This window comes from Cariama cristata, unplaced genomic scaffold, assembly GCF_000690535.1.
Source record: "Cariama cristata isolate BGI_N322 unplaced genomic scaffold, ASM69053v1 scaffold12675, whole genome shotgun sequence".
Taxonomy (NCBI): domain Eukaryota; kingdom Metazoa; phylum Chordata; class Aves; order Cariamiformes; family Cariamidae; genus Cariama; species Cariama cristata.
The window spans coordinates 19474-41679 of record NW_009618190.1 but is presented as its reverse complement, the minus strand read 5'-3'; the positions used below and the strand labels follow the sequence as shown (position 1 = coordinate 41679).

The 22206-nt window shown below is 39.8% G+C and overlaps 1 protein-coding gene across 2 annotated transcripts in view; it reads left to right on the top strand.

The window, feature by feature from the left end:
* Positions 1-4055: 4055 nt before the first annotated feature.
* SYK (spleen tyrosine kinase) overlaps positions 4056-22206 on the top strand; it is a 32354-nt gene continuing 14203 nt past the window's right edge. For both annotated transcript variants that reach the window (XM_009700760.1, XM_009700758.1), the window contains exons 1-5: positions 4056-4487; positions 5935-6095; positions 15573-15711; positions 17156-17237; positions 18333-18382. In XM_009700760.1, coding sequence (XP_009699062.1) covers positions 4074-4487; positions 5935-6095; positions 15573-15711; positions 17156-17237; positions 18333-18382 — 846 coding nt within the window. In that variant the 5' untranslated portion in view covers positions 4056-4073. The remainder of the gene's footprint in view (positions 4488-5934; positions 6096-15572; positions 15712-17155; positions 17238-18332; positions 18383-22206) is intronic.

Here is a 22206-nt window from a genome sequence, read left to right as displayed (position 1 = left end):
GGCTCCCTGGGCCCCCGACACTATGTCCTGCCAAGAAAGAGGTGCAAAGTGCTGGAGCTTGTCTGGCGCTAGGAACAGAAAAGCCAAGGAAGCCCTGGAAGGCTGCGGGAGAGGGTAGGCAAGGGCTGCCCGAGGGCTCTCCTTGTGGGTTGGAAAGCAGGAGTCGCAGCCCTGGATAGGGCTGAGAGATGTGGAGCCAGGCCGGGCTGTGCCCCTATCTCTGCACCCCCTTGGAGATGGGCTGAAGTGAGGGAGGGATGGACAGCAGGAGAGGAAGTCTCGATCTCCTCCACACCTCACCACTGCTCAAGCTGGGATGGATGAGATGCCTGGGATGGGCTCTGGTGAGCTGTCAGGAGGCTCTGGGGAAGAGCTGGTACACCCAAGACCCCTGAGCCCCTGCACTCTCTCTGGGACACCACCAGCATAGCACAGGATATCTGCAGGAGGCAGTCAGGGAAGATGGAGGAGCTTGCTGGGAGTCTTCACCACTGCCGATGTCCTTGGCACCCTCCTCATGCCCACGGCCCTGGGACAGGCACCGACGGGCCCCACAGCACCACGCAGCCAGGTAGAGAGGAGAGGAGGGCTGGAAGAGGCTGCCTTTGATCAGCACCCACAACTGCTGCTCTCCCCCATGCCACAGCTGGTAGAGCAAGACAAAGGTCCTGATGGAGCCAGCATACCTTGTGCATGCACCCATGGGACCTCTGGACAAAATGCACAGGCACAGAGGCTATGACTACTGAAAAACAGCGAGGTCAGGGGCTGTCACAGCTGTTCCGTGGTGACATTACAGGGGTGTCAGGATGCTCCCCACAGCCGCCCAGCCGGGAAGGCAGACACCCAAAGGGGGAAGGCCTGCTCCACAGGATGTTTCCCCTTGTTAAACTTTATTAAGTTCCTCCCAGCCCAATTCTTCAGCCTTTCCAGGTCCCTTTGAATGGCATCATGACCCAATGGTGTTTCAGCCACTACTCCCTATTTTGTATTATCTGTGAACTTGCTGAGGGTGCACTCTCCCTGTTGTCCACCTCCTTAATGAAGATCTTAAACAGTATTGGCCCCACTACTGACCCTGGGTTACAACACAAGTAACTGGCCTCCAGCTGGACCTTGTACTATTGATTACAGTCCTCTGCCCCTGCATTATGTTACTGAAATAATGCATTCTGCTTAAGGAAAGCTGTCTTTTTCTTCATCTGGTGCAGTCAAAATGGTCATTTTGCTTGGTATTTTATGCAGAATCCATATTTAGTGGTGATTTACTGAGGACTGCCTTCTTCTGTCTCTTCAGTTACAGTTTTCTTTTGCAGTTAATAAACAAAATATGTATTAGTAGACTAATATGTGATCTTAAACCAGTAACCTTTGGTTGCAAACCACAAGAATAATAAATAACATGCTGCACACAGCTCTATTTTGTTGGGCTACAGGAGCTCTGCAGCTTTCATATCTCCCTTCTTTGGAAAGCTGGAAGAAGACCACAAGATCTGCACAATGTGATTTGTCCTGACTGTGTCCTATCTAATTTTCTGTACTGTGTAAGCCTTGTTCATTTGACTTCTGTGTTCCCCACCCTGCCTTAGCCCCGCTCCCTTCTTCATATATTCACAGAGCAGCACGCGTATTTCTCTACTGTTTCTTGACCCAAGCACAAGAGACAGCAGATCAGCTATGGTCCACTGGTGGATCGTATCTGAAGTAAGCAGTAGGCACACCACAACTCTGCCTGCTGCAGAGCTGCCAGCAAAAGTATCAGCCTGAAACACCATGTGCCAAAAGGCCCTGCGTTAAGATGCGCAGTCCTCATTTGCAGCTTTGCACTATGGACCCTCCCTTCTTACGTGGTCTTCCATAAAGTCCTCTCCACCAGTGCTTATGTAACTCAGTTGCACACTTTGGCCAGCTGCAAGTCGAGAGGTCTGTTGACCCTGTTCACATACATCCTGAATTATTTAGTGCTGATTCCACACACTGCTGCGTGGCTTCCCTAAAACAGTGCCCTTCAGTTAACGGTGAAGTGCATGTTGTTTTTACTGCTGTATCCTGCACAGCAATAGAAACAGGAACTGAACTTCTGATCGCTTTGTTCGCTTCTAGCTAAGGTAATGGAACGTAGGAAAATGGAGCTGCAGCAACCTAAATAAAACAAAGATAACAGTATTTTGTAGGTTAGTGTTCATGTGTTTCGTATTCAGTGTATATATACATTTTACTTAGTATATATACATTGGGAAAAAAGAATACCAGATGTGCAGTCATCTTGTAAATACAAAGAAACAACAGTGTTTTTCCTCTGATATACTTGTAGTGTTACCTAGTTAGCCTAAAATCTGCATAATACACTACAGATAACTGAGGCTGTCACCTGTTTCATATACTTGAGAATATTTCAATATCAGGTTGTGACAACTGAGCTTAAAAGACAAGGAAGTAAAAATTTTGACAATGAAGCTGTGAGATATTTCCTAAGTAACAGTTTAATCTAACACACACAAATAGCACGTACTGCTAGTTTTATTCAGCATTTCATGTGTTCTCTGAAAGTAATTTTTCAGATGCTGAAGTTGTTTTACAGATGTGCAGGCAATAATACTTAGTGGGATTTTTCTTTTCTTTCTAGACTGAAAGAGGATGTTGAACTCTTCCTAAATGGAATTCATTCCTTCTTACACCCCATGAACTGATGAACTGTAGATGTAACAGTCTGTGGCCAGTCCTGGTTAAACAGTGATTGGATTGGGGAAGCATTTGGAGGAAAAACTGTATGAAAAACTTGTAATGTTGTAGGAAACAATTAATGACTTGACTCATGAACTTGCGGTTACATCAGTAATTGCAGTGGTGGACCACTTCATCTGACAAAAAAGAGCTTGCAAATACTCTTGCAATAATACAGGACTCATTGGTGTCAATATATTCACTTTCTATCCACTTACATATTATCGTCAGGTAGCTGGGGTATTCTTCCCAGTATCCATTAGATAGTCATTTAAATGTCACTAATATGAGTAATAAACCAGATTCAACTTTTGTGTTCTGATGTCTTCTCTTCAATAACTTGAAAGAGACAAAAGTGATTCCAGCACAACACTTAGGTGTCCAGGCAATGTAAATCTGCCATGGGGTTTAAAGAAAATACATTTTTTGGCTGACTATGTAGGTTAGAGGCTGGGACAACTCAGGGAAGACAGGACACAAGAAGAGCAGTATTCCTGTAGCTGGAGTTCTATAGAGTCCTTGTGCATATTTTTTAAAAAATATATCCTATATGTATGTATATATAATATAATGTCTTATATGTATGATATGTGTTAAACATATATAAGATATCATCTTTATAGTTAAATTAAGAATAAAAGAATTGAAGCCATTTATGTTATATTCATAATTATTCTTCAGAGTTGCTGAACTTCATTCATTTCTGTATTTTTGCTGGTAGTATGTCTTCATATTAATTCAATATAAGCTGTTTGAAATGAAAACTGTTCAAAAAGACACTATCACTTTTTTTTTAACCATTAAAAAAACATTTGTAAATCTCTGTGGAGAGGAATGTTAATTATTTTAATATGACACTTTTGTCCATACTCAGCCCACATACTGACATAAACTACTCTTATAAGCAAAATTATAATGGCACAAAACTGGAATGAAAAACTGTTCTTACTGAATCTTTCTTACCTAGTTATTTCCTTTTGTTGGGAGAACACCTGAAGGCCAATACAAAAAGATGGATGGGGCATTCAGGCAAGTGAAAACATCAGGAGCTCTATATGGCTAGGCAAAGGAGAAAAGAGGGACAGAGGTATAGGAAACTTGTGCCGTTATAGGAAACTTTTAAATTACTAGATAACAGAGAAAAAATTTCTATTGGAAGTTAGAAAGACAACTTCTAACAAGATAAAAACAAAAATGTGATCTTCATCCCAAAATCTTTTACAAAATATATTGCTGACATACCACATGAAAACTGTCATATTACTGGTTTATTCCTTTTTTCAACTGATACTCAGCTGTCTGTTTTTCAGATACAGAATTCTAAGTTTGCTACTTGGAAAAGGAAGATCATGGCTTCCAACACAGCGAACCCTGCTAACCATTTGCCATACTTCTTTGGCAATATAACACGTGAAGAAGCTGAGGAGTATCTGATGCAAGGAGGAGTGAGTGATGGACTATACTTGCTCCGCCAAAGCCGGAATTACCTGGGGGGCTTTGCCTTATCCTTGGCCCATGGAAGGAAGGTTCATCATTATACAATTGAGAGGGAGCTGAGTGGCTCATATGCTATTGCAGGAGGCAAGTCGCATGCCAGTCCTGCAGAACTCATTAACTATCACTCAGAGGAAGCGGATGGCCTTATCTGTCTGCTGAGAAAACCCTTCAACCGACCACCAGGCGTTGAACCCAAAACAGGACCCTTTGAAGATTTAAAAGAGAACCTCATCAGAGAGTATGTCAAACAAACTTGGAATTTGCAGGTAAATCCAGGCTGATTTTTCCATAAAGTGGTCTTAGAGTTAGGAGATAGAGAGATTGCAGTGTTTGTTTCCAGCCGTTGCTGCTGCTGCGTAGTATTTTTTCATAATGGGATCATAACTGTTTGAGTTTTGAACAGTGGGGTTTTTCACTCCCCACCAATACATGCAGTAACTTGGCCACAAGTGTAGTTTTCCTGAAATTTTACAAGATTTAGTAATTTTATGATGTCTTGGGCTAGCATAGCCTTATCTATCACTGCACTAACCTATGTCATCAGATTTCCACATGCACCAAAAATTAATAGGTGTAATGAACAAGATACAGAAACGGTTTGATTGCTTTCGATTCTGAATTTTTCTGGATTGATGTGCAGGCAGGCATGGCAACATGGTGACTTGTTTTACATCCCCCGCTCTTAGCTGGCCTTGTTTCTATGGTGCTTATTTAGATTATGTCCAAAAGATGACTTAGTTTCTTAACTGCAGAGCACTGCCTATACGTCTTTATTACTGCATGTGTCAAGTTTGAATGTTCCATGCTGAGGAAGACAGGCTGGATTTTCTCCTTAGAATGACTGTGAAGAAACCAGTCTTAACATGGAAACAGTAGCGTAGGAGGCTGCAACAGGAATATTTCACCTTGGGATGCCATGAGTTAACCCTTATGAATGCATGGAGTTAAACAAGTTTTTTCATCTCTTTTGGTACTAACAAGTAACCCTGTGTGTTTTGTTCTGTAAAACTAGAAAAGCCTGAAACTACATTTACTACAAGTACTGAGGCTTACAGTTTTTTGTGATGAGTCTAAGTCTGAGCCCAATCTAGAAGGGAGTTCATCAACTCAGTGTGAAAACTGATGAAACTAAGAGGTTTTCCCCTCAGATTCTGGGCCAAATTATAGAAGTGGTAGGTTGTGGATGAGTTTAGAATTGTCTAGTTATACCTAAGATATCAACATAGTTCACTCTAAAATTGGGACTGTCCTGTCTGCTTTGGGGAAATTTGCATTAATATCCCCAACATAGACATGCTGTAACAATGCAAAGCCTGTTCAGCTTCTTTCAGTAAACTGCCACAGGATGTGTAATATGGAGGTATGTTACGACATCTCAGAGTGACACTGAGTATATTCAGCTATGTCTCATTAGCATAAAAATATGATGTAATTTTGAGCTGAAATACTGATATATTAAGGGCTTAATTTGCTGGTTATTTTTCCTTCTGTTTCTCAGAGGTAAGGGAAGAATCCCAGCTTTGTGATATTTAGATTCCAATACGTCAGTTTCTATTTTAATATCTTTATAGCAACCAGATCTTTTCTTCACATACAACAAGTACGTGCAGATTTTGAATGTCCCAAAAGCAATCCAATACTGGGAGTCTACCTGTCATGTTTTTATTGCAGAAGACAGTTTGACTGTCCCACTGTGTTTTTACTACTCTCTAGGGGCATGCTCTTGAACAAGCTATCATTAGTCAAAAGCCTCAGCTGGAGAAGTTGATTGCCACTACAGCCCATGAGAAGATGCCATGGTTCCACGGGAGGATCTCTCGGGAAGAGTCAGAACACCGTATCCTCGTTGGGTCAAGAAACAATGGAAAATTTCTGTAAGTACTTTTTGCTGTGGTACCGCTGTTTGCCTCCAGTACTACTACACAGTTCCCTTGAATGAATCTAAAATGAGAGTATACCCTAAAAGGGCATCTCTCATTCACAGTGAGAAAGCCCAGTCCAGCATGATATACATGTCATAATCATTGCTGTACTAAGCAAATGTCTCCAAGATTAAATTTCCACTTAAATAAAGATGGGAAACTATAGCAAAAGCATGAGTCTTTTCTTTTTTTAATCAAATACTTGGTTTAATTCTGAAAGGAGCATCAGAGAAACTCAATACCTGGAAAATTGATTGAACTTTGTTTTATAACCAATTTGCAGTACTAAGTGACTGTGGTAGGTTAACTTTGGCCCACCAAGCCACTGTCAGACTCCCCCTCCTCAACAGAACAGGGGGAGAAAACAGGATGGAAAAGCTTGTGGGTCAAAATGAAGACAGGGAGATCATGTACCACTAACTGTAATGGGTAAAAGAGACTCAGCTTGGGGAAAAGTAGTTTATTTTATTGTCAGTTGAAATTGAGTTGGACAGTAAGAAACAAAGACAAAAACATAAAAATCCACCTTCCCCTCACACCCTCACATCTGCAGTTTTCACAGGCTTAACCTCACTCCTTCACACCCAACTCCTCTCCCCACCAAGCAGCGTGGGGGAGGATGGGTAGGGGATGGGGGCTGTGACGAGTCCCTAACAGCTTCTCTCTGCCACTCCTTCCTCCTCAAGCTGTCCCTGCTGCAATGTGGGTTTTCCACAGGAAATATCCTTCAGGAAATATCCACCTTCTTGGAGGGCTGCAATGTGGGCACCTGTTCCACCGTGGCCTCTCCCATGGGCTGCAGAGGACGCTGCTCCAGCGGCTGGAGCACCTTATCCCTGCCTCCTCGTCTGCCCTTGGTGTTTGTGCTGCTACTTGTTTTGTGTTTGGGGTTTTTTTCTGTCTGCTGCCACCCAACTTCCAGGCATTTTTCTGCCCTGTCTTAAGGATGTTTTCATGGAGGTAGAGGCATCACGTAGGCAGCTGAGGGGCTTAGCAGTGCCCTGCAGGAGTGTCCACCGGGGCTAGCCGGAACCAGTCATGACTGGCCCAGGGCAGGCCCTAGCCTCCTCACAGAGCCCCTGCAGCCCCACTGCCAAAGACTGGCCACCTGCACCCAATATGCTAACTTACCAAAGCAGTAAAAATACAAACAAACTGCTTATGTTAACAACAGTTGGGATCCGTATCTGTCCATTTTCCCTGGGGGCAGTGGTGGTGCTTTGTTCCGTAGTTAAGCAACAGAAGGAATTGCTTTTACCTTGGTAATGCCATTTTGTGTCTGCCACTGTCTGCGTTTACTTGACCTCATGATGTTTTGTTTTCTGAGTGCAAATGTGTCATTTAGGGTAGTGACTAATGGCCATCATCTCCTGAGTATTACAGCCAGTCAAAATCTTCTAACAAAAAAGTTTTTCTTTTGGAAAATCCTTATTTGAAAAAAAATCAGTGTTTTTACTGAGCCATTTTGTGTGTGTGTGTGTGTGTGTGTGTGTGTGTGTTCCCCCCAATAGAAATATTTGTATAACGATAGAAAATGAAGCTTAAAGGTCATGGCTGAGGAAGGATCACTTAGAGCTGTATAATTCCTGAGAGAAATTTCATTGCCTACTTACACAGTCTCCTTCAGCACTCAACTGTCTTTGACTTTTTTAAAGCTAGCCCAAAGTAAAAGCCCAGGAATGAGTGCGGGATGGGTACGCTGCTTCAGTACCAACTCCTTCACTTTGCTGATTTGCCTTAATTGTGCCACACTAATTGCTAATGTAGATGCAACCTTCATATGTTTCTATGTTTTGATCTTAATTGTCAGGAACCGGTAACTCCTCTAAATCTTTGTTTCCAGTAGAGTTAATTCCTATCAGGTCTTATCCATGAATACTTTGAGTGTACTGACATTTCATTTATTGAAATCTCTTTCCTTCCCTCAGACCTTGAATTTTTTCTGTTTCACACTTACTGTCATCCAAGTCACCATGCGTCTTCACATTTTCAGTCTCGCACTCCCTGCTTCTTGGGATCACATCTAGGTGGTCATTTACCCAGTTGTTTTTGTTGCCATTTGTAACAAAAATATTATAAATTTGTTACAAGTTTTGTAACATTTGTAACAAAAAGTTACAAAAGTTTGTGGAGCCAAAGATTCCCGTTACCACAGGTTCATCATTTCGGAATGCTTCTCCCTGTAGCACAGAAGAAGTTTCATTGATCGATGAATGTGGTCACTGTCACAGATTACCAGCACAGCATTACAACACCACCTCTCCTTTTCATTGCTCTGTGACTTTGCTAGTTTCTTTTCCTACTTTTTAGGCACAGGGGCAGGTGGATATGCAATCTGAAACAAAGCAGCAACTTTTTCTTTTAATGACCTGTTTTTTCTAAAAAATCGTTGCTTTCTGTATTAACATCTTACCAAATCAATGTTGTGTCAGTTGAGTCATGATGTTGATCATGTATTAAAGCTTGCAGCTTTTCCAGTTTACCTCTTGCATACATTAGTTTCTAAGAAGTCAAAAGGCTTCTCTTTTGGGAAATAAAGGAAGCTAATTTTTCTTCAAAGAAATGGATCCCTTAGCTAACATTTCTTAACAACATTTCTCTTTCAGAGGGATAGAGCACCTCTCATATGAGGGAAGGCTGAGAGAGTTGGGGTTGTTCAGACTGGAGAAGAGAAGGCTCCAGGGTGACCTTAGAGCAGGCTTTCAGTACTTAAAGGGGGCTTGTAAGAAAGAAGGGGACAGACGTTTTAGCAGGGCCTGTTGTGACAGGACAAGCGGGAATGGTTTTAAACTAAAGGAAGGTAGATTCAGACCAGATATAAGAAAGCAATTTTTCATAATGAGGGTAGCGAAACACTGGAACAGGTTGCCCAGAAAGATGCCTCGTCCCTGGAAACATGCAAGGCCAGGCTGGACAGGGCTCTGAGCAACCTGATCTGGTTGAAGATGTCCCTGCTCATTGCCGGGGGGCTGGACTAGCTGCCGTTTACTCTTATACTCCCAGGGAAGAAACAGGGTGAGATCTTTGTCTGCCCCATAATTCAGTAGCCAGTGCAGCAAGAGAAATAACGTGTTTTTCATTTGTATCAGAAATTGGTTATTTTTCCTTCCAAAGCTCTTAAGCACTCAGGTTGGTAGACCTAGAGGCTTGTAGCAAATAACAAAAGAACTGTCTAATTCATAGAGGTTTTCTGTTTTCTGCAATGGTTTGCCTAACATGGGCTTGCTGAGCAGGTGTTGAGAAATAAACCACTCATTTGTTAGCTAACTGAAACAGTAATAGTAAAATTGTTGAATCCTAGAGAGGTTCGTTGTTTTACATTTCAGGCACAGGCATGGCATACTTTTTCCTTACCCAGCAGCAGCACATGTCAGAATCTTCTGTACGTCTGGGGACTGAAGACTCTCAATTTGTGCTTGTGAATGTAGCTGCTCAGGGACTGTTTTTCTCACATTGGTTGAGACACTCAAGCTTGGTAGCTGACTGAAAGGTAAAAAACTTAGAAGCATTCAATGTCTCAGAGAAGTTCTCTTGTTGAGGTCGGAATTGGAACCTGGGAACATAGAGGGAAGCTAGATTTTCTGAGATGAGGTACTCTGATGCTATTCAAGGAGTCCATAAGCAGGTGCTGGAATATGACAAAAATCATCTTGTTTATTATGGAAAACATAATAAATTTTGGAAGGCTAGAATATTTCTGCATATTCTTTTACAAGGGTCTCTAAAACTTCATTACACCAGAAACCTGCTAATTGTCTGACCTACCTGCCTTGAAACAAAATCCAGTACAGCGGTCTCTGTGAGAACACATCTAATGCCTAGATTTCTTTAGCACTGCTTTGCAGCACTACGAGATTATCAAATCTAGAATTTTTTTATATATATAATAAATATGGAAATAGTTGAAAAGCTTCCTGATTGCAGTTCAAAACGTTTCAAATAGCAATCTAAATCTAACACCACAACTCATCCTAGCTGCTGGAAAAGTTCTGAGCTAACTCTGGGTGTTTTACTGGGGAATTTTCAAAGGCCTTTTTAAAGTTCTTGTCATGACTGAAAAGTCAGTGAAATAAGTATGTATGTGGGTGCTATAGAGTTTGTTTTCAAAGGCAAATATAGAAACAAAGTCATGAAATGGTGTGAAATAGGAGCCAGTGCCCACTTCTTCCAGGAGGAACACTCAGGAAAGATTGCCACTCTAGCCACATAATTTGGGAAAAAAATATAGCAGTGGAATAGAAAGAAAATATTATATCTCTAAAATGACCTGAAGAGCAACTGAAAACAGAGAATTTCATTTAAGTCTTAAGGCCCTGTTAACTTCATTAACACTACTTTGCGTGCTGTGTAGGACGCTGGTTGTTACCCGCCTTCTGGTTTTTCATTAGATTTTGCCTGGTATAGTTGTAGAATATTATGACCAATATTGTTTAGATGATCATAGATAATACTAATAATATTATGAATAATTTTATTGGTACTATAATAACATTTATATTAGTGACATATATTGTATATAATAATATTATTCATAATATCATTAATATTATCTCTGTGAGTGCATGCATGTGTGAACTAGTTGAAAAATAAATTAAAAATTTACTAACAGCGATAGACCAGCAGTATAAGAATAGTTAGTTTTCTCTGCAGTTTCACATAGGAAACAGCTCTGGTAAGCATCTAGTAGCTCTTGACACATCTTGTTTTGCCATCAGTAGTGACCACTTCAGTTATATGAACATGTGGTTTTGCATATGTGTTAAGAACCAGAAATTCTGAAGCTGAAGGGAGATAAACAATGTTCAGAAATACTTTTAAACTTAAAAATTCAACATGAAGGAAATTGTGAGTGAAGGCATTGCATAATTAGCAGTTTAGTCTCTATAAACATTTTATATGTGTTCATAGCCATACGTGGTTCACATAAAAGGCAAATAGTTGTGTAAACGGAAAGTAAAAAATAATTTTAGTATAACAAGAATGTCTTCAGAATGCAGTAATATATACTAAAGAGGACCAAACTAGTTTAGACTGTTGAATGACTCATAGCAGTACTCATCATGGCATCTCATGACATCTAGAGACTAAACTGTCTCTTACATGTCACAATAGTTAATGCTAGTAACACCATTTCAAAATAACAAGTTTTGAAGTACAGTTGTCCGCAAGAATTTTCTTGTCTTTTGTCTGACCAAAAATTTATGTTTCCAATACATGTGGCAGTTTATATTTACATTAATCTTACTGTCTTCCTCTAGGAATTTACCACTACTGGAGCACATACTGAGCTAGGTGATTTATCTGACCTTGTAGAGTATTCTTTATAAAAATCTATCAGTATAATGTTTGTATCCATAGATGGAACTGGAGATTGTTGACATCAGACAAGGTGAAAACAATCCTACTAAACATGACCTTAATTCAGAGATATTAATTAATGAAGTTCCTCTTCAAAATGCCAAGCAGTGGCTAGGCTTCGATGACCATAAACATTTTCCAAAATAAATTATAAAATACAGACAGCGAACTATGTTTCTGGAGGTGCTATATTCCCCTCCACTGCAGCCTGGATGGTGCCCATAGCTCTTTGGGAGAGCTGTTTGCTGACCTTCAGTTAGGTACCTAGTTAGGTGCCACTTGCAGACCACTGCAGCAGGGCTGTGGCTTCTCAAGGCTAGCTCTACACTGTGTGCTTCAGGCGCAGAGTGGGTCAGAGGTATGAAGAGAACATGCAATCCCTGACTGAGATAGCTGTAGTGAGAAGATCCCTCGTTGCAAGTGCAACAGGAGCATAGTGTATTTTGCTGGCAGGGCAGTGCCAGCAATATAGACTACACTGATGCAATCCTTCTCGCGAAGGTATTTCGTCACTGTGCAGCACACCACAATAGCCTTATCGGGAGATGACATTTTAGGTTCCATTGTAGATAGCAATAGCGTGTGGCTGAGCTAGCTCCTAAATTCTGTAGTGTGCTGACATTTCTGAAACCGCTTTGAACGTGTTACTAAACAGGGGAGAACAAATGACGTAAACGAAGACTGCAGTCAACCAATTTTTTCCTTTGCATGATCCTTTTACAGATCGCAACAAGGCTCATTCCTTATTGCACTCAAATTTGGAATATGTGCAGATATTTGAAGTGATAATGAATAGTCATGTTGTTAATAACATTACAAGAGAGATGGTCATAAGGGCAGACAAGGAGGGAATGACTGGAGCTTGATCAGCAGTGGGGAATGTCAGTATCTCTGGCACCAAGCAAGAAGGCAAAGCAAGGCCAAGAACAAACTTTAACATGCCCTTGGATTCAGGAGCAAGAATAATTTCACACTCTTCCTAAAGCAAGCATTTTGCTAGTTTATTTCCTTCATTATTCTTCACTGTAGAATGCTATGACTTCTTTTTTCTACTCAGTCAATGAGGCATGTTGTAATAGCAATTTATTTTTTTTACCCTCAGGGATTTTTTCCTTTAGAAAGGAAAGGATCATTTGGCTTTTCACTTGGAAGCAGAGAAAATTGGGACATTGTTCTTTTTCCTTCCAAGCAAAAATAGAGACTTTACTGAAGGAGAGAATGGAGAGCTATTTACACAGTCTGTAATGATACTCCAAATAGTTATTGGTTGCTATTTGTGTTACATTCACAAAAAACATAAAAAATACTCAAACATAGATTGCATGAAAATTAAAATGAATAACTTAACTTTCTTTGCATTGCATCATGTAACAATTTGAGTTTCTCAGTTCCTTCTAAAATTGCTATTGTAAAGTGTATGTCATAGAAAATCTAGATAACTTGGTGCTTCTCTAATATATCTATGAATTCAAATTTGCTCTCAGTGAAGTTGCTCATGTTTCTGATTAATCTCAGTGAATGAAAGGACAATATTGTTTATTTACAGATGTTTATTGTCTTTGTTTTTGTCTTCTGTAGATCTGTAACTCTCTGCAATAACATGAAATGGAAGACCAGGTGATATTTCACTGCTGTCTTCCTTCCTTGCCAAAATGTTTTTTAAAAAAAAAATGTAGCTTTTTTCAATGAAGATTTTTTTTGTTATCAGTTTGTTTTGAAGAACAGTAAATATTGTGTGTGATTTCAGAGCACATTAAAGCAGACAGTGCATTTGGAATTTTGGTTGTTGATAATTCTGCTCTTCAGACATGTTTTGGAAGACAGCAGTACCTCCTGTTGTATGTGTTTTGTAGAGATCCAAGCTGTGCTGAAGCCGACCAGCTACAGTTTAAAAAAACCACTTGAACCATAACCCCAAAAGAACGAGACTCCCTCTGAACACTGGCCAATCATACGTGTTAGAATGGAGACTTTTTGCATGTGCAGGGATAGAGCTGTCTGACAGAAGTTGCCATGACTGTGAACTGCAGATCCCTTCAGAGACCAGTTGTTGGGTTTGGGGAAGGAAGAGCTCAGAAATGCAACTACAACCTTATGAACCTGAACTCTGCCTAAATCCTGTACTGGATACTGAAAGGGCTGTTTGGATCTGTGCTGTGGTCCTTAGAAATCAGGACTGTCTTCTCCCATTGATGCCTGTGTTCTTGAAAAATGTTTAAGATGCTTCTTGTGATAGTAACAACTCTTGCAAATGAGAATCTGTTTCAGTAGAGCTAATTGTATTGGAGCTGCCATTTTCTCATGTGAAATATGAAGGACATTTGTTACTGGGAATAATCTTACTTGTGCTGTATTCTGAACAGAAGTCTGAATGCAGTGAAATGCCATTCCTTTGTGTTTTAGAAACAATGTACTGTATTCTGAAAATATTTTTCCAAGCCTTCTTTGCTAAGAGCAAGTCAGAGGAAGGCAAAGTAAAAGTCATTCTTCATTTTAGCAGGAGCTGTTGCTCTCCACTGGTCAGTCAGCACAGGAAATCAGTATGCTGAGAAAATACCTGCATGTCATGAGAAACCACAATGTGTTTCAAGTTGCTTTAGAGACACTAGACAAGTGACTCTGGTTTCAGAAAAAAAAATTACTTTACTTCCTTTCTCCTTTAGCCAATGTCCTGTTCACATCTTGGGTAACAAGAATCACTCTGCTTGAAAAAATAGTTGTATGAGTAGTTCAGACAAAACACAGTTTTAGTGCAGCCTTGAGTGAGTCAGCTGAGGAGCAGAATTTAATGCTTGCCTCTGCAATCTGAGATGTGAAAGCAAGTACTAGCATTGCACCAGCAAAGCTTCCCAGCACCTTAGTGAGCATTTTGTACTGTATTTCTTTTCAGGGCTTTTGAAAAATTCAAGGGAGAGTGAGTACATTTCTGTACACACTGGAACAAGAAATGATTCGGTGTTGATGAATCTTACAAGAAACCCATTATTCCAGAAAATTTTCATCTAGCGCTATTACTGTCTTACTGTCAGCAGCAAGTAAACACGAACAGCTCAAACTAAAAGAAAAAGTCTGCTTTCTAAAGTCAGAAATGTTACATCGACTATGATGGAGCTAGTAGCAGATTCCTACCTGCTCTGGGTGTAGTCACCAGAAGACACTGATCTCAGTGTGAGCTAGCCTTGAGTACACATAAAACAACTCTGCAACACTTTGCAGGTATCTCAGATGTTGCTTGCGGATATCCTGGAAGAAGGAGGTCATCCTGGCTACTTATGAATTTTAGACAATGTTTTTATATTACATTCCGTGATCTCTCCCTGGTGAAGTTTAGACCAGATATATACCCCAATACCATGTGAAATTTTATGTGAATTTTATATGAAAACTGCAACAAAGCATTAATGTTATTACAGAAATTATAAGAATTGATGATTACAGAAATGTGTGACTTACTTTAAATTCCCAGCCAAACAGCAAGCTGTTTCAGTGCACAAAGATTTTCCCTTTATTTGTATTTCTCATTATATTCTTTTAGTATTTTGTCTTCTGCCCCTACAGCAATCTCTTTATTTCAAAACAGAAGATGTAAGAGAGAAATCTGGCTTTAGTGAAGGCACTTATCTGTTGTTTTTAATTTTAGGTCAGTTGTAGAGGGGATTGAAGTGTAGCAGCTCGTATATGCTGGGTCCTAGCCTCAGACTTCCATGAGCTTTGTCAGCCTGCAGTGCACCAGCCTTCAAATGCTTCCTTGCTCAGACACCGCTTTGTGCACTGCACAGCGTTCTGTAGCTGCCTAGCAAAGAGCTCCACATCGTGGATTTTCTGTTGTCGTCTGTTGCTTTTTGGGGGAAAAAAAACCAAAACCCAAAAAACTTTAGGGAATGCTATCTGAAAACAAATGGCACTAAGAAATAAATGAAAGGCTTAGCAAAATGTCTTCAGAAGTTGCAGTGCTGATTTTGCTGTGGTTTTCATTCAAAGGCTTAAAGGAAAGGGTGATTTAAAAAAATTTCAACCCAGATGGTCATTCCTGGTAAAGTGTAACCCTGAAAATCTCTCTTATTCCTACAGTATCCGAGAAAGGGACAGCAATGGTTCCTATGCCCTGTGTCTGCTGAATGATGGAAAAGTACTGCATTACCGTATTGACAGAGATAAGACAGGAAAGCTCTCCATACCAGACGGAAAAAGATTTGACACCCTCTGGCAGGTCTGTTAAATTTGAATCACTTGGATATCTGTCATCATGTTCCCATGTAACTGACTAAGGCAGCTTGTTTTACTTCGCTTTGCTACAACAGTCTTTAGCTAAACAGTCACATGTTTCGGCAGGTTATTTGTCCTATGTTTCCAACTTTATGTGATTTCTATAAATGAAGAAAATATATGTTCATGTAGAAAACTAAGTGTAGGGAGCTTAAATCATTTTTAAATGAGATGTTGCAGCTTGACTGAGTTCAAAATTGCTGTAATTATTATTCAGTTAGCTGAACATTCTCTAGAATGGAAGACTGTTTGCATTTGCAAGTGACCATATTCAATAATAGCTTTGCTAGGTGTAGTCTTTTGTTAATGTCCTTTATGACAGGAATAAACAGAATTCTAGGAAGCACAAAGGGGATGGTTTAGGATGCTGCATACTGCATACTTTAGCTTTGAAATTCTCTACCTTCAAGGCTGAAAAAGCATAGTTTGCTGAGGGTTACCACCAAAATATGTCTGAACCCTGGTAAAGATTAAGCAATTAAGGAATGCATAGTTGACTATGCCATAGTTGATAATAAAACTGAATACTGGAGAAATGACTGCATAAATTGAAAATGCTAAGGGAATTGAAACCCCTGCAGAAATGTCTTCTGTCCTCTTGCTTAGAATTCTATTAAAACAAGTGAAGTGAGTCACAAAACTATGAGTCTTTACTTGCATATATTAATTCTCAGCCTTTCCTGTAAATGTCCTGGAGTGCAGTGAAATTTTCCTGGAGTCACTGGAAATTTAAAAGCAGCTATGCTATCTTACAAATTTTCTTAATATGTCTGCAACTCTTTCACTCAGAGACCCCTTCTTTTTACCCAAATGCACCAAAGCCAAAATAACAGTACTGAACCTGTAATGAAATGATATCAAGTGGGCAGTTCAGGAACACAAATGCCCACAACTATTGGTGCTATACATTTATTAACTGCTTGCATCCCATTGTGACTTTGAGGTCCAAAGAAAGCATTGCATATTAGGACAATTGCTGCACTGCAGTTATACCCATCTTGGGGGAAAAAAAAAAGTTAATAAAAAAAAAAGAGGACGGGAACTCAGACGTAGAAAAAGAAGTAATTTGCTCAGTGTTAGAAAGCTGGTTAGTAGCAGAGCCGGGCGTGGAATGCTGAGTCTTACAAATCTGGTTCCTGGATCAGGTTCCAGATTCATCCACAAGGTTGATTCAGAAACATGCACCCCTGCTAAAGATGAGCTAAGAACATGTGCAGTAAAGATCTGCTGTATGTCCAGTTCATTTGCTGTAATATATACCAATTATTGTACATATGCACACAATATTAAAGAGGCAATATATTTAATTTTACCTCCCTTATCTTTTCATATCTTTTTCTCTCCTTCTCTGTTGTGTGTTTTTTTTTTTCCACTTCTCATTCTGGTAGTTAGTTGAGCATTATTCATACAAACCAGATGGATTATTAAGGGTTCTTACCATTCCTTGTCCACAACTTGGCTCAGAAAATGGTGAGTTATTCCTATTATTTTGATATGTATAAATAGCTGTGCTAATGATGATAAAGATGTGTGCATTTTTTCCAATTGTCATGTAGGTAGGTGCAGATTACAGTAGATTAAAGTTGGATTAAAAAAAATCTAAATCTCAAATTTCCAATTTTTCAAATGAGTTAAGATCTGCCAGATCACGCAAGATGGAGGCAGGTCCTGTAGCTTAAGGGAGGCTACCAACTCCAATTATTGCTGGCTCTAAATTAATGTCAGATCCAAAATGTACTTTGCTACTCAAAGTGGCCATGTATGTTACACACACCAACAAGGTGGTCGTCCCAGCACCCCTCCGATGGTCCTTATTGCAATCTGAGGCCAGCACATCAGCAGCGCTGGTATTGGCCGTGAGAGGTACTGCCAACAGGTGAGTTGGTGGTAAATGGGGAGTTACCTCCTGTGTTGGGGAGAGCAGGGAAGAAGAAGGGATTGGCTGCACCTGATGCTGAATATGGGGTCAGAAAGTCATTCCTTGATAATTTGGGGGAGTGGCAGTGGGAATGGCAGTGGGAGTGGGAGTGGAGTGGAGTGGGAGTGGAGTGGAGTGGGAGTGGAGTGGAGTGGAGTGGAGTGGAGTGGAGTGGAGTGGAGTGGAGTGGAGTGTCCTGTCCTGAGGTTCAGTATGATCTTTGGCCTGTTTACTCTTTAATGTCATGTTAAATACTGATGAGACCTAGTCCTCCCTCTTACCCTGACTGCCAGGGGAAAAAAGATGCTTCTGCCTGATCCTTGTCTAACTTGTGCTATTTCAGGAGTGGTGTTCTCTCTCTAAGGCCTTCTTTTGTCATTCTGACTGGGTATCAGTGCTATGGTGAGAGGCTGCCCATACTTTTTCGGCTCCTTTGAATCACTTAGGCACTGCACATACTTTTGTTTCTGTGGCAGCAAGCACCAGAGTCTGCTGCACGTTAGAGACAAAAGCAAAGAAGATAGGCCAGGAGAAACACTGCAATGTGATTTAAAAACTGGAAAGTTGGTCCGCTATGCAAAATTTTGTGTTCTTACAGAACATTTCTCACCTTGCTCAGTGTCCTTCTACATTTGCTTCTTTTACAGATAATATTGTTTTTAACACTCGTCCTCCTCTTCCTGGAACCCCTTCTAAGGTAAGAGTAGGTGGTGATATAGCAGTAGCATTCATTTGACAAGGCTTACAGTCACATACTGCTCTAGGAATCCTAATGCTTGGATATTATTGCGACAGTGAATTTGTTTTTCTAGGGATATAAGTGGTAAGTTGAAAAGAATAAGCTTAACATATTCTAGCATGGTTATTGCTTTCATCCGTGTTTTGCATGAACTATTCATCATTTAATTTTGTGAACTTCTTTTATACGTATAATATATGTGAAAATCAGTGTTTTTCATATGTAAAATGCCTTATTTATGGTCGTCTTCTATAGTGACTGTATCAACACTAGAAGGAGAGATACCACTTTGTTTACGTTGTCCATTTTGAGTATCTGCTGACTGAAGCAGAAACGGTGGTTCAATTTATTTTTGTATTTGGTGTGTGCAGTTAACATCAGAGTTCACACAAGGGTTTGGATTCCTTGTGCAGCGAAATTCGTGGCAGTTCTTTCATCAGCTCCACAAAGAGCGAGCAAGCCCATCTGTGATTATAATTGCCTAAGTTCTTAGAGTTCATTGATTAGAGGAGCCACCAGAGTTGTGATACATAACACCATCTCATTCAGCTGTAGTTGATCTCATCTGAAATAGGGAGTTTAATTTAGTTGTTTCACCACTCCCTGGAGAGCCTAATCATCTAGGTCATTATCCTGATGCAATCCCACATTACAGAAAAAAATATTTTTGTTCAAATAGGCAATTACATGTATTTCAGTACTGTTGAATCCCTGTGGGTCTGTGAACAACAATTCTCATACCACCACTTTCTGAACATCAGGTGCCCTTTTAAATCATTGGAAATTATGCAACCAAAATCGGTGCTGTTTCTTTTTTAAATGTTGTCCTAAGGTCTAGATCTATGCCATTTACAAGGACAACTGTGAAGTTTAAGCACATGAGACCACATGTATATCATCTGTTATATACACAGTTATAGAGATGGATCAAGCACATTCAGGGTGGAAATACTACGTAAGTTTTAGATTATCCATAGAAAATTTTGCAGTTTAAGTGTAAATGAAAGTAAATTCAAGAAATCTTACTTTAGATATTTAACTTGTCAAAGAAGTAGTTACAAAAAAAGTGGTTCTGACTAAGTTGACTGATGTTTAGGACTGTGCAATGAAAGTAAATGGGTCAATGGCTTCTCTTTTCATCACTGCATTGCAGTAATCCCATGCCAGTTGTTTGTGATGCTTTACAGGTGAAAGACTTCATCATGCTAACAGTGATTAATCTTGCCTAATATTGATAAACTCAAGTGAAGAGCCAGTCATTCAGCAAAGCACAAAGGCTCACTCTTAGGAGTTTTGAAGCAAGAGAGAGACACATACCCATCCATGTGTCACTTCAGCCTAAAAGTGGTGGAATGACTTTCCACCAATACATGCCTATGTCTTTCCCCTCAGAAGGGGCCTAGGTGAATAGTCTAGACTATATGCCTTGCTTTTAGGTAGCCATAGTTAGGTGAGTGATTCCACCCTTGAACTTGTACTTCTCTAGCAAGTAGCTGACTTAAATATGCTTGGTCACTTGCAGATTTTACATACAACCATTAACATTTTCAGGATTGATCAGACTCATCATGATGGATAGAAGGAAATGCACCAAAGATATCAGTGAGATGTGTTGACTGCGTATTTTGCAAATATTCTCCTAAAACATTGTTTAAAGCTGTAATATGTTTGACATTCTGAACTTCTTGAAACTGAAATCTGAATTTCATGTTTTCTTTAGGAGTTTTATAAAACAAGCCTGCTAAGTTACTTTCCTGTTGTATAGACATAAAAATAGAAAGTGGAAAATTTTAAATTAATATTAATATTGATGAAGCACAAAGACTTCAGTTAATATTGCCAGATTGTCATACATTAATATCTTTGTGCAAAAACAGTAACTTCCTAAAGACCACTTGTGGCTTTTTTTGTATACAGAGCCTGTAATACAATGAATTCAGATTGCAAAATCAAAAATGTGTCTTGAAACGAACAAATACAATCTCAAAGTCTTATGTAGAGGATGTGCAATCTATCTTCACATTATTTACGCTATCATAATGAAGATTTAAGTTTAAGAGCTTATGACGTTTCTGAAGTACTGCATCTTTTTTATTTTACAAAATGGATTGCCAAATATGTGAATTGGGATTGTGAATGTTTGAATTGGGACTCAAAATAATTGTGATGAATTGGAGAAATGTCCTGGAAAAAATAGGGTGAAGTTCAATAGGAACGAGTGCAAGATAGTGCACTTCTAACAGTCATCTGTAGAGCACAGGATGGGGAGCAGCAGTTTTTCAGAGAATGTGACGCCTGTAGTAGATCAGAACAGGAACAAGGACCAGCAACCATCATGCTGGTAGAAGAAAGGGAAACACCAAGAGTGATTCCAGCTTGTTCAACACTGGTAAGGTCTCAGTTGGAATACTTTCATCAGTTTTTGGCACTGCAGCAAAGAATGTTGTCCAGCAGGAGATAATCCAGAGCAAAGCAACTGGAATGATCATGACTTGTGAGAGAAGATTGATTAGAATAAAGAAGAAAGAGAGACTAGAGGGACAGAACATTATTAGCAGCTCAGGAAAGGAAGGGAATGGCCTCTTCTGAGGGACAATCTAATACTGGTGTTCCCATCCAGACCAATTTTTCAATAACTTTTTTTTTTATATATATATTAATGCCTGAAATACACTGGTGAGATTCCAAAGCCTTAGTGGAGAGCATGCCCAGATCTGAAGTTGCTTTGAAGCTTGGAGAGTGTATGACCACTGTAGACAGATCTGCTGGATGATATGCAAGGCAGACTGTCCAACTAACTTAACTGCAAACTGTTGGGGTGTAAGGGCTTTGAGTAAAATTTACAACATCAGGGAAGGTATTTGTGTAGTATTTGCTAATGCTCCAAGAACAAATTTGGAGCAATAGAATGTTTCTTGTTTCTTGTTTCTCTTGTTTCTTGTCCTCTTTTCCATAATCTGGACATCTCCTTTTTAGTGATACTAGTATGCTTCCTGTGCAAAAGGAAGGACTTTCTGCTGAAAGTCTGTATTGGACGTAATTTCTCCATGCAGAATATGGACGCTTACTCCTCCTTATTTCTCTCAGCACATGTGTGGACTAGGACTTTTCTTGCCCTTTGCCAGAGAGTCCATAACTAGATTTAAGGTGATTTTGATCCCCTTTGACTTTGTTACTTTTTTCTCCTTACACATCATCTCAATATGTATTTAAACCTGCAGAGGAGTTTCTGGTATGAGCCTAAAACCAGTTGTTGACACTACAATGAAGCTGCCAACTTCTGGCCTTTACCCAAATCGTCCACTTAACCTTTTTCATTGTTTTATTTGTTTAACCACAGTTTATCAGATAGTAGTAATAGACCTAAGCCTTAGAAGTACAGCCTAACTTTAGACTAGTACTGTTGCTGTCCCTGATTAAGTATTCCTCTTAGCATGCATTTGTATGTCTAATACCAACATTTGAGTTAAGCAGTATTACCATCAAGGCAGTGCAGGTGGCTGCTTGGTCAAGTGCTGGGAGTTACTCTTGTCAGAAAACTATAAATGAACCGTACTCACTATGTGCAAAAGAGCACTTAACTTCTTAGAGAATTTATCTGTTGCAAAACTGTAGCTAAGAAGTGCTTCAGGTTTCATTTATTCACAATATGGAAAGACAATTTTGTGAGGTAAAAGAAAACAGTGGATTCAGTAAGCTTTTGCAATATGCAGTAACTGAATTTTTATATATCATAGCTGTGAAGACGGTCAAGCATCAAAAAGGTTTCTGTTCTTCCAGCA